The sequence below is a fragment of the Osmerus mordax genome, chromosome 22 (assembly GCF_038355195.1).
Source record: "Osmerus mordax isolate fOsmMor3 chromosome 22, fOsmMor3.pri, whole genome shotgun sequence".
Classification (NCBI taxonomy): Eukaryota; Metazoa; Chordata; class Actinopteri; order Osmeriformes; family Osmeridae; genus Osmerus; species Osmerus mordax.
In genome coordinates, this window is record NC_090071.1 from 2967015 (window position 1) to 2980226 (window position 13212).

Genomic DNA, 13212 nt, shown 5'->3' on the forward strand with positions numbered 1-13212 from the left:
GTCAGCTGACTGCTCTCCTCGCTCCCCTTAACCTTTTCATTTACGTGACCAATTAAGATGATTACGGGCCTTAATATGGCTGATAATGAGGGAAGAATGGGAAAAAAGCAGAGAGAGAGAGAGAAAGGAAGAGAGAAAGTGTCAGAATGAGAAAGGGAGAGTTGGATGACAACCAAATTAGAACGATACAGAGGAAACAAAGGAATAAATAATAAAGTAGAGGGCAAGAGAGATGAGGAGAGAGAGAGAGAGAGAGATGAGGAGAGAGAGAGAGAGAGATGAGGAGAGAGAGAGAGAGAATGAAGAAGAGAGAGAGAACTCTGGCTATTCTGATTCTCCGTCTCGCTTCCTCGTTTTAGACTTGTCAATACTGTCTGGAGTGTATCGCCCCTGGTTCCAGACCCAGCCGCCCTACAGCCGGACTCCCCAGCCAGCCCCCCCACTCCCCTTATATTGACCCTGGGCCTTAGAGCAAATACACTGCAGCAACATTGACGAGTCATTGACGCGACAGAGAGTAATTGAGATCCACCAGAGAGAGAAGAGACGAAGGAAGAGGAGAAGGAGAGAGCAAGAGAGAAACAGAGTAGGAGAGAGATAGAGAGAGGTATGATAGAAAGATAGAGGGGGGTACAGAGAGAGAGAGAGAGAGAGAGAGAGAGAGAGAGAAGGGGGGTGAGACAAAGAGGGGGTGAAAGAGAAATAGAGAGAAGGGAGAGTGTGTTTGTCCAGTCCGTGACTGACAGATTGGTCTAAAGGTTAGCAACGGGGTGATGGGGGAGAGAGGGAGGAGAGAGAGGGGGTGAGTCTGCACTACTGAGGTCCTTTGTGAATCTATCTCCAGCTCCATTAGTCATTACTGTGAGCTTGTGCAGCAGGAATAACCATCGACTGCTGCCTACTGCTTATTTACAGTGGTTTTGAAGAACTGTGGTTTTTGTTTGTGGCCAACAGCCACTGCTCAGCTTGGTTTGTTTGTCTGCGTGTGTGTGTGTGCCTGCGTGTGTGTGCGCCTGTGGGTGTGTGTGTGTGTGCCTGAGGGTGTGTTCGTGTTCAGGATCTCCCCAGTATGATGTCCTCTGTATGGTGGGGCAGCCTGTCAACAGTTCTCTTGCTAGAACCAGCGTGCATCAGTCGCTAGCATGTGCAAACACGCACGTGCCCACACGCACACGCGCGTGCGTGTACACACGTACACAAGCACGCACAAGTTTACACCTCGACCTGTACTCACACACATGACCGGGAATCGAACTGGCAACCTTCGGATTACCAGCCCGATTCCCTCACCGCTCAGCCACCTGACTCCCGTATTTGCACTGCCGACTGTTATTTACAGTACCTGTAACTGTTTACATTTGCATTTTGCACCGTACTTCTAACTGTAATATGCAATCACTTTCCACTGCACTTTTACACTTTTTTAGGATAGCTTCTGTCCATACTTTATTGCACTACACTGTATATCCTGCACTTACTGCTATTGCACTTCTGGTTAGACCTAAACTACATTTCGTTGTCTTGTACCTGTACTTGTGTAATGACAATAAAGTTGAATCTAATCTAATACGGTCATGTTAACACACATGCGCACTCACACATGTATATACCCACGCACACACACATATATAGACGGTATCGCTGATGATTGTGCCCTCCCTGAGAGTGGAGTGTGGGTAGTGGGAGGTAGACGGGTCAGAGGGAGGTCAGCTCAGTGGGAACCTCCTGAATCTGTCATCAGGCTTGTTTTCCTTGGTAATTAAAATGTACAAATGTGGGGGGTTTGAATAGGAAGTCCCATCCAGAGCTCACACACTCACCCCCCTCGTCACCCCCTCTGCCCCCCCCCCCAACCACAGCCTCCTCCACACACCGCCCCCTCACCCACCCACCCACCCCCACACACACACACACTCCTCACTCCTACATTATTAATCATGTTCTGTCACCAGGAGATCGTGTTTCCCCGCAGGACAAGGCGCTGTGTAGCGCAGGGCGTAAATTCTCTTTCCTCTCTCTCCTCCACAGACAGACAGTTTCCCCGCCGAGCCCAATTACATGGGCAGCAGACAGCAGTTTGTTCAGAGGTAAGGCCTGTTAGCCGGCTGCTCCGACAGGATCCAGGTCCGGAGGATTCCGCTGGACCTGGTCTGTAGCATCACCAGACCTGTGCTAATCCCACCGCTAACCTCATACCCTCTAGTCTGGGGTACCACTAGACCTGAACCCTCTACTGATACTAAACCTCCAATAATCCTTCAGATTAGAAGCTCTATGCCTGTACTAATACTATACCTGTACTATTTCTAGACCTGTAGTAGATATATACCTGTACTAATACTGGAGCTATGTAGGTATACTAATACTAGACCTGTTCTGATACTAGACATGTATATACTATATACCTATATTAACACAGAAGCTAAATACCTGTACTAAAACTGTAGCTATATTCCTTTACTAATTCCATAGGTCTATCTATACCTGTTCTAAAATTCACCTTCCCTAATACACCTGCAGCATAGCCTTCAGTAGTTTCTGAACTTGAATAATGCTAAATAGGTGTTGTACCTGACCTGTCCTAGTACCACCATTGTCTTTAAACAAAATAAAATTTTTTCTGATAAAAGAATGAGACAGAAACAATCTGCAGGGAAATAAAAGTACTCTCATCCCTCCTGTGTGGGTTTGTGTTCTTCATCTCTCCTTTAGCAGCTCCACATTCAAGGACCCTGAGAGAGCCAGCCTTAGAGACAGTGGCCATGGCGATAGTGACCAGGCGGATAGCGACCAAGACACCAATAAAGGTTCTTGCTGCGACATGTCGGCCAAAGAAGCCCTAAAGATGAAGGCGACAGGCGTCAAACCCCCACCTCTTGAGCAGGGTGAGTCCACATGATCCAGGCAGTGTGATGTGGGGGGGGGAGAGGTTCCAAAGCCACTGGCAGGGTCACAAGCCCGTCTAAAGCTGAACACATAGAGGGAAGAGAAGCCTCATTAAAATGGCTTCCATCTGCTGTATAATCTAGGGCTCTTCCAACTATTTGTGATCTCTCCACCGACCTGCCCTGACCTCACCCAGTCAAAGCCCTCTCTGGCCTCACATTTGCTACCCTCCCTCCCCCTCTCTCCCCCTCTTCCTCTCTCCCGTTCTCTATTTCCATCATCTTCCATTCCCACTCTCCTCCTCCTCCCCTCATCTCCTTGTCTGCGGTTCTCACTAATGTTTTTCTCGCTGCTGTGTGTGTGTGCGCTTGCGTAGCCGTGCTACGTTCTCAGTTTATCAAAGCCGACAAGCCCATTATGTTTTTATAAGCACAACCACTTTAGCCTTTTCTCAGAGTCCCTGCCTGGTTCCTCCTGCAGCCCTAGTCTGCTGAAACTTTGATAACAGAACACGGAAAAGAACTTAGCAGGCTATGTAGCATCCTGCCTTGCTGATTAAAATGAATAATTATTCTTAGCACTGTTGGCCCCAGACCGATTACTCATGACATGTGTAGAACAATGACTCCATCAGATAGGATGTTTCATTTGTTCCCCTGGTTCCCCCCTCCTGGGTGGTGCAGAGAGAGGTGGAGGGGTGGAGCAGCCCCTGGTGGATGCCTGGGCTGTACTGAGTAATGGAACCATAGGGGAAGTGTCCTGTTTCCAGCGCTGTTCAGGCCTTGTAACCGAGATTGGCCCATTACCCTGAAAAATATCTAGTCCCAGAGAAACACTGGGATTCTCTGAATATCACCACAGAGAAAGAGATATGAATACTGTAGTGGGAAGCGAGGCAGGGAGGGAGAGAGGAGGCAGAGAGGCAGGGAGTGAGAGAGAGGAGGCAGAGGTGAGGCATAAGAGGCAAGGGGAGAGAGGTGAGGACGAGGAGGCAGGAGAGGCTGTGATGCTACAGAGCTTGGTTTTTCATAATGGTCCTATTAATCTAAGCAACAGAAGGATGATTTTAGACATAACAGAACCATCTCCTCAGTGTGTTAACAGTAGGCATGGATGTGCTTGATGCCATTTGCATCCGGTTTTGGAATGAACACAAAGTGCTCACACAAACATACAGTACTCAAACATTCACGCGCACACACACACACAAACACAAAGGCAAGAGAAATCGGCCAATTAAAGAGTCCCATATGTTTCCCATTTACAGAATGTTCCTATCTAATTGTCCGTGAGCGGATGGAAGGATCATCTTCGTGCGAATGTACACAAACGTGTCGAGCGGCACCCATTAAGTCAGCATCACACACACACACACACGAAAAATATGTTTGTGTCATCAGACACATCTTCTCAAACTCCAAACTGAGAAAACGAAACAGACAGCCCCCCTCCCCCCCTCCCCCCTCCCTCACAGGACGATCACTTATAGCGCCACGCCACGTGTCACGTCTTCAGGGACGGCTCGCCTGAGGAGAGGTCGTAAACCTCGCTGTCCCTCTCCGCCTCACCCCCAGGACCCCTCCACACCTCGCTCGAGTGTGCGGGGGTTGGAGTGAGAAGGGGGGGGGGGGGTGTTTAGGTGGGTGGGCAATCGATCTGAGAGTGACAAGAGGTTTGCCTGCCGTTGGCCGCTATCAGCCAATAACACTGGTGTGTGTGTGAGAGAGAGTTTGTGTGTGTGTGTTCAGGGGGCCCTGAGGTTGAGCCCAGTTTGGCAGTGTTCCAGGAAGTCTTCATTGCGTGGCGAGGCGACGGGTGAAGGTGAGGGGGTGGGGGCGTGCTGACAGGATCAGTGGGGCGGGTCATCTTTTAAAAGCAGCCTGGGGAGGAGGAGGGGGGGGGCAGGGCGGTTGGGTGTTAATACAGGCCGGAGTGTGAAGACTGTTGTAAGCTGGTCTGCTTGTGTGGCTAAAGAAGGGAGGAGGGAGGCAGATGGAGAGAGAGAGAGAGAGAGAGAGAGAGAGAGAGAGAGGAGAGAGAGGGGGGAAGGAAAACAGAGAGAGAAACAGAGAGAGAGAGAGAGAGAGAGAGAGAGAGAGAGAGAGAGAGAGAGAGAGAGAGAGAGAGAGAGAGAGAGAGAGAGAGAGAGAGAGAGAGAGAGAGAGAAAGTTCGCTAAGGGGAGGAGGGTTAGGGGAGGAAGGGTTAAAGGAACACAAGTTTTCTTAAACATTTGTTTATGTTAAAATACAAATGGAAATCTACACAGTAATAGGGACGTTGCACAACATGGCATTTTAGGCAAAATAGCAAATAGTGACAGACAGTAGAATGGTATAGAATAGAATATGATAAAATAGCAGACAATAGTATGCTGTTGAACACAAATCCATCACTGTGTGTGTGTATGCTGCATCATTAGGTTTGGTATGTGATTCAGAGCACACATCACACACATACACACCAAACCCACACACACACTCACACACACTCACACACTCATGGCATGAAAATGCATCAGAGGTCACTGTTCCCCCAGGATCCTGTCTCTCTCTATTTTAAATCTATCTTTCTAGCTCTCTGTCTCTCATTCTGTCTCTTTCTATATTTCTGTGTCTCTCTCTCCCTCTCTCTCCCTGTCTCACATGACTACAAGAGCACAGAGCCTCTCACTTCATCTCCCATAATGCCTCTGTAGTATGTTCTGCAAATGTATCCTGTGTTCCAGGTTATAGACACTGATCTAATTGGTTTCTTTATTTCTCTGTCTCTCTCTTACTCACACACACACACACACACACCCGGCAACCCCACCCCATGTCTGCAGGCCACACTGCGATTGATGAATGGATCGTAACTAAACGAATGGCTGTGTGTTCATTAAGCCTGAGTGCATCAGAAGTGTTCACTATTTCCACTAATTGCTGATTAATTGCTGACTAATTGGAGCAAGGAATCGCCTGTAGCAGAAATGAGACCCTGCTCAGGTGTATTTGTTTTGCACCATCTCTATCGGCGGCAGCATCTTTCCATCAACTGGCCAGTCACACCCAGACAGACTGGGGGGTAAGGGGTGTGAGGGGGATGAGACTGGGTGGGGAGGTGGACTGTTACAGTCTTGTGTGAGTGTTCTCTTTGACCTCCGCTAATGAGCTGTGATTGGAGCGCGATAATCAGATTGCCTTACCTTGTTAAGAGGTAGGGAGGAATGTGAAGAGAGGAGGAGGGAGGGATGGAGAGAGGAGGAGGAGGGAGAGATGGAGAGAGGAGGAGGGGGGAGGAGGGTTAAATCACGGTGACAGCAGATGACATCACTGTCTTCTCTACCCCCCCTGCCCCCCCCTTACCTTCACTCTCTCCATCCCTCCCTTCCACCCATCTCTCTCCCTGTCTATCACTCTCCCTCCCCATCTCTCTCCCCCTCTCCATCCCTCCCTTCCACCCATCTCTCTCCCTGTCTATCACTCTCCCTCCCCATCTCTCTCCCCCTCTCCATCCCTCCCTTCCACCCATCTCTCTCCCTGTCTATCACTCTCCCTCCCCATCTCTCTCCCCCTCTCCATCCCTCCCTTCCACCCATCTCTCTCCCTGTCTATCACTCTCCCTCCCCATCTCTCTACCCCTCTCCATCCCTCCCTTCCACCCATCTCTCTCCCTGTCTATCACTCTCCTCCCCATCTCTCTCCCCTCTCCATCCCTCCCTTCCACTCATCTCTCTCCCTGTCTATCACTCTCCCTCCCCATCTCTCTCCCCCTCTCCATCCCTCCCTTCCACCCATCTCTCTCCCTGTCTATCACTCTCCCTCCCCATCTCTCTCCCCCTCTCCATCCCTCCCTTCCACTCATCTCTCTCCCTGTCTATCACTCTCCCTCCCCATCTCTCTCCCCCTCTCCATCCCTCCCTTCCACCCATCTCTCTCCCTGTCTATCACTCTCCCTCCCCATCTCTCTCCCCCTCTCCATCCCTCCCTTCCACCCATCTCTCTCCCTGTCTATCACTCTCCCTCCCCATCTCTCTCCCCCTCTCCATCCCTCCCTTCCACCCATCTCTCTCCCTGTCTATCACTCTCCCTCCCCATCTCTCTACCCCTCTCCATCCCTCCCTTCCACTCATCTCTCTCTCCCTGTCTATCACTCTCCCTCCCCATCTCTCTCCCCCTCTCCATCCCTCCCTTCCACCCATCTCTCTCCCTGTCTATCACTCTCCCTCCCCATCTCTCTCCCCCTCTCCATCCCTCCCTTCCACCCATCTCTCTCCCTGTCTATTACTCTCCCTCCCCATCTCTCTCCCCCTCTCCATCCCTCCCTTCCACCCATCTCTCTCCCTGTCTATCACTCTCCCTCCCCATCTCTCTACCCCTCTCCATCTCTCCCTTCCACCCATCTCTCTCCCCTGTCTATCACTCTCCCTCCCCATCTCTCTACCCCTCTCCATCTCTCCCTTCCACCCATCTCTCTCCCTGTCTATCACTCTCCCTCCCCATCTCTCTACCCCTCTCCATCCCTCCCCTCTCCATGGCTCCCCCTCCCCATCGCTCCACACACTGAACAGCTTATAGTAGGGAAATGTTACACTTCATCAGATGCAATCACATGCAAGGGATGCACGCATGCACGTTCGTGAACACACACACACACATATGCACACACACACACACACACATATGCGCACACACGCACACACGCATACAGATGATTGTGTTGGCACCGCCTGATTGATTTACCGTGACCGTGGCTAACGATCGCATTGGATTGGATTTGCTCCTGCGCCGTGTGTGTATTAATGAGTGTGTGTGAGTGTGTGTGTGTGTGTGTGTGACACAGCCGAGTGTTTACGGTTCCTCGTAAATGAGGTGTGTTCCACGCCCAGGCGGGTACGATGGGACCTGAAGGCTAGTGGACGTGAGAACACAGGATGCGTATGCGTGACTCCCGTCCAATCACAGCAGCTCGACAGCTCCCTGACCCGCGCCAGGATATCACCATGGCAACAATATTATAAACAACAGAGGAAAATCGATATTTTATCACTGGTTTCTCTCATTCTGTTTGTTTCCAACGGTTACGTCAGTCTTCTTTTTAAGTCCTTATGTGAGAGAGACAGAGGGGGAAAGAAACAAAGAGAGAAATCGTAATTCGGAAGATTAATTAATCGCTCAACAGTCATATCTGATGCCCTTTTCGCGTGTCGCCATGGCAACCACTTGGCCTTCCGCTCTGCCTCTGGCCTTGTGGGTGAACTTATATCTGGCTGGTTGAAAGATCATTCCACTTCATTCATATTTCATGGATAGATAATGCTGCCATATTGTGGTCTGAAAATAGAGCTTGTCTCTCTTTCTCTTCCTTGCACTCTATCTCTATGTCTCTCTCTCAGACACGCAAACTCTATCTCTCTTTCTTCCTCTCTCACACTATCTGTCTCCCTTTCTCTCTTGTTCTCTCTCACCCACTCATTCTTTTTTGTTTCTCCCTCTCTCCCAAACACTCTCCTGTCTTCCTTCCTCCATGTCTCTCTCACACATCCCATCTCAGTCTCTCTCTCCCCTCTCTCTCTCTTTCACACATCCCATCTCAGTCTCTCTCTCCCCCCTCTCTCTCTTTCACACTCTCCTCTAAGCTCATTAAATAAGAACCTCTGATGAGTCTTTGTTTTCACTGCAAGATGCCCTCTTGGAACGATAGCAGACACACTGACACAGACACACACTGACACAGACACACACTGACACAGACACACACACACACACACTGACACACACACTGACACACACACACACACATGTAAAAGGTGTGTGAAGCATGGATCTGGCATCAACTCCTCATGCCAGTAATCACATTATTGTGGCTCTGAGATGCTGAACAGATCTGCAGCTAAACTGGGAGTAGGAGAGGGAAGTGTTCCACACACACACACTCACACACACATACACAAACATCAAAGCGTTTTAGACTGCGACAGAGAAGCTTTTGGGAAGCAGTTGAGCACTGATACTAACTTAAAAGGAAAATGTGTGTGTGCTTATGAACTCGAAAAAAGGATAGAAAAGAGAGACAGAGAGCAACTGCTCCTCCACACCCACCGCCACCCCCGTCTCCAGTGTTTCACACACACACCCTCTGCCACGTCCTGTACGTATAGTCACACACACACACACCTTCACCAACCTCCTCCTCCCTCACGCCCTGACTTTAGTCGCTCGAGTCTTTCTAAGCATTGTTGTGGCTGACTCAGACCAGATAGCTGTCAGTCTCTTCATGTGTAATCCACACAGGCTTCCTGTCTCAGCACTGTGTCTTCTTTCAAATCTCCATAGACACACTGAAGAGTCAAATCCAGAATCTTTAGATCTCTTCATTGTTCCCGTATCCCAATTGTCTGGGATACAGGATCTTTACGTGGGGGGGGGGGGGGGAGGGGGGGGGGGGGGGGGCGGGGGTATTCATCACCACCCTCCTCTCCTCCTTCTTGTCGTGTTGTCCCCCCCCCCCCCCTTCCCCCTTCTATTGCAGAGAACATGACAACAACAAATGCCTGGCAATAACACAGCATTGATTTGCAGTCAGGTTTTAAATCATTACAAATGTAACGCAGACAAATGGAGTACTCCCACAAGTCTTAACTGGGGTTTTTTGTCCTTCCCGTTTGCGTTGTCAGAATCAAGTCTAAACATTTGGAAAGCCTTCTAGAAACAAGGTTCCCCTATTTTTTATAACATTTGATATTCGTGTACGAGCCAAAATGGCGTGTGAATTCTGAGGTTTACATTTGAGGCCCCTGTAGTCATCGCTTTTGTAAACAAACATGTAGCGTACGGCCCAAAATACTGGTCTCTCGTGTGAGAATCCATACCGTCTGTCTGTAGTGATCGTGTTCACATCTCTCTCTGGAACAGCTTAAAGTACAGGCATTGTTGAATATTCAGGAAGTTCACGAAACGTGAACACGATTGTTTGGGAGTTAATGAGCAAACATCTGGCATGTGTACTGCTTCAATGAAAACCTTTTAATTAGTGTGTTCACAAAATGAAGGCCAAACAGGTACCATATGGGCGCATTGTGGTTCCGCGTTAGAACGTCGCATATGTCAGTTAAGCGTGATTAATGGGCGGGTCGTTGAAGAACGTCTACGCGCGTTGTTCTGATGAGGGAACGCTCGCGTTCTTGTCAACACGGTCTCGTTGTCTGGCGCCGTTCTGTGTGAATTAGAAAGAGCCGGAGAGCTCTTCATCTGACGTTCCACCTGCTGGAGAACATCTGGAGAACGTCCCAGAACCTTCCGCTTTGGAGAACATCTTTGAGTTACTGTTCAGTTGACGGCGTTGGTACTCCTTGAACACCATTCTTGACCTTAACTCTGACCCTTAAGCCTGACCCTTAACATCCCTGTTTCCACCTTCAGACACCTGATGGTCTACAGAGACTAAATGGTTCCATTTGTGGTTGAAAGGTTGTGGACTTTGGACAAGTTAGGTTCAGATTAATAGTGGAACATGGGCCAAAATACAAGTTGAAATACAAATCACAAATATGCAATGGCACCAGTGTACAAGGATTGTACAATGCAGAGCGCCAGATTCACATTGGGTCCTTCTGGGTGTTCAGGAAGTCTCTACTGTTGACGTGCATTCCAGTGTGAAGGAGGAGGTATTGTCAAGTAGTTAAAATAAGTCAAACAAGATTTCATGTGTGTGCGTGAGTGCCTGTGTGTGTGTGTGTACATGCCTGAGAGTGTACGTGCCAGTGTGCGTGTGTGAGCACGAGCGAGCGAGGCTCGTATTGCTCCCCTCGTTCTCCCAGGATGAGGTATAGAGCCGCAGGAGTGATGCGATTTGTGGCTAAGCTCACGGAATCCAGACGAAAAGCTTCAAATCTTCTAAAGTAAAAAATAAATAAAAAAAAGCTGCGAGTCTTAGGACTCCCCTCTCCCTCATTATAGCGGACTTAGAGGGATTAGGCCATTATCTTTAATGCACAAAGTTTTCATTAAATTCTATTGTTGGAGAGATTCTTTGGGGGTATTGGCCTGTTCTCACTGTCCTTCTCACTCTGGTCTGAGCATGTGGAATGCAGCTGATACCACCACACCTCCATCCCTCTGTTTCTCCACACATACATCCCTCTTACCCCCCAATCCCTCTACCTCTCCATCCTTTTCTCCCCCCGCCTTTATCCCTCTACCTCTCCATCCTTCTCTCCCCCCGCCTTTATCCCTCTACCTCTCCATCCTTCTCTCCCCCCTCCTTTATCCCTCTACCTCTCCATCCTTCTCTCCCCCCGCCTTTATCCCTCTACCTCTCCATCCTTCTCTCCCCCCGCCTTTATCCCTCTACCTTTCCATCCTTCCACCCCTTCATATTTCATCTCTCCATTTCTAATATGAATAACTCTAGTTCCCCCCGTAACTATTAATAAATCTTCTATATTCGCCCAGGACCAGTGAATGATCCCAGTGTGTTTATGGAAGTAATGAGCACATAAAAAAAAAGCTTCTTCCGCCTCGCCAACCGTTACCAGGTCCTTTGTATCATGATTAAACTGGGAAACCACTCTCTCGTGTGATTGGTCAGCGGGCTTTCCACTCCCTTCTGTCACATCAGAGGAAGCTCATTACTGTGGCTAAATGCTAACCGCTAACCACCACTCAGGATTCACCTCCCACCCCTTGGTAATGAGAACAGTTATGGAGTATTAATCCTAACATGAGATAGCTCATATTGAGCTCTGGAAGAAACATCAGCTATTAAGCGATGTGGAAACCTAATTCAAGGGCATCATTTGAAACGGTTTTGGACATGTCGAAATGAAAGAGCTAGCACTTTGAGCTGAGGACACGTCAAATAAATCCCTCTCTGAAAGCCACTGTGAAGGACTCATCCCTAAACGTCCCTGGCCCTCACTGCCCAGAAAAGGTAAACACAGGGAGACGATACCAGTTTACATTTACATTTAGTCACAGCCGGGAATCGAACTGGTAACCTTCAGATTACTTGCCCGACTCCCTCACCGCTCAGCCACCTGACTCCCCACCAGTTCACCTAACACATCGACCAAACGACCTTCATCTTCTCTTAACACAGCTGCCCCTTCACTTGAGGACCCTCGCGTGGGGACGAGTGTTAGTAGTAGGAAGAACAGTAGGAAGTAGAAATAGTATCGATCCAGACCCTTCACACGGGCCTGAGGTCTGTGGGCGCTTGCGGTCATGCAAGCCTTCAAGGTCAACACAACAACATGTTTTTCATCCTCTTTGCGTGTGTGTTTAGAGTTGTTGTCCGTGTTTAGTGTTTCCACAGCCGTGTTTGTTGTGTGTAAACACACAGCGATAACTGGAAATTTCCCATGCTGACGTGTCAGTGGGTGTCACGTGAGGCTGGAGGAACCGTTTTGGGTTCTAAAGTTACCACGGCAATGCAGTCGTTCCCATAAAACACCCTCCGGCTGGCCCTCCAATGCGTTACATTTCAGCTTTCGTTTAATCAGATTACAACTTCGCGACTATGAAGACAGCAGCCTGTAAATGAGATTAATTACTGTTGTGTGTCTTTCCCCATGGAGACTCAGCCCACATTTCTAGAGGTTGTGTAACCTTTGTTAGTTAAAAGGCATCGTAGCCTAATTATGCCATGTTAACAGTTATTAGCCTGCTTCAAAGATACGTTGAGAGGACGGGCGTGCAGATGCTGGTTCTGATGACACAGTGATGTGTTGTGTGTGTGGGTGGAGGGGGTGGTGCTTGTCAGCAGTTGTGGGTGTGTATACACATGGGAGTGTGTGTGTGTGTGTGTGTTTGTGTGTACGAGAGGTTGCCCTTGGCCCGTGACTGGGGAGTGTCGCAGTGTCGGAACATTGCTGCGTGCAAGACTGTCCGTCACTAATAGAGCTATCTGATTGGAGGACACAAGCCAGCAGATAAGGAAGCGTTCGTGTGATTGGCTTAGAGACTTGACTTATTGGCTGCGTTCACATCGTCACATCCCCATCGCCTTGGTTGATATGGTTCCCCACTGGTTCCAGTATAAACCGGTTTAAATAACACACGTAACGATGTTTCTCCCATTGCCACGTTTTCTCAGTCACGTACTAAATGTCACGTCAGGATTCCTCAACAGGAAGTGACTTCACCCCTGTGAGGGTGTCGTCTCTTTGCTAGCTGGTGGCAGCTAGTTCAGCATCTCCCCTGACTGCACTGTGACTGTGACGAGGAGGCAGGAGGCAGTACTGAGATGACGGCAGACATCTTGCCCTTGCAGGAGTCTTCTGCTAGGAGCGGTAGAGTAGTTCCAGTAGCTCATGCTATGGTTGTCCTCACTAGGAGAAACATTGA

At 49.2% G+C, this 13212-nt stretch overlaps 1 protein-coding gene across 1 annotated transcript in view; it reads left to right on the forward strand.

Moving 5' to 3' along the window:
- The window catches only part of pcdh17 (protocadherin 17), a 56273-nt gene that overhangs the window by 23256 nt on the left and 19805 nt on the right, over positions 1 to 13212 (forward strand). The window contains exons 3-4 of the mRNA XM_067260724.1: positions 2029 to 2087; positions 2713 to 2885. Coding sequence (XP_067116825.1) covers positions 2029 to 2087; positions 2713 to 2885 — 232 coding nt within the window. The remainder of the gene's footprint in view (positions 1 to 2028; positions 2088 to 2712; positions 2886 to 13212) is intronic.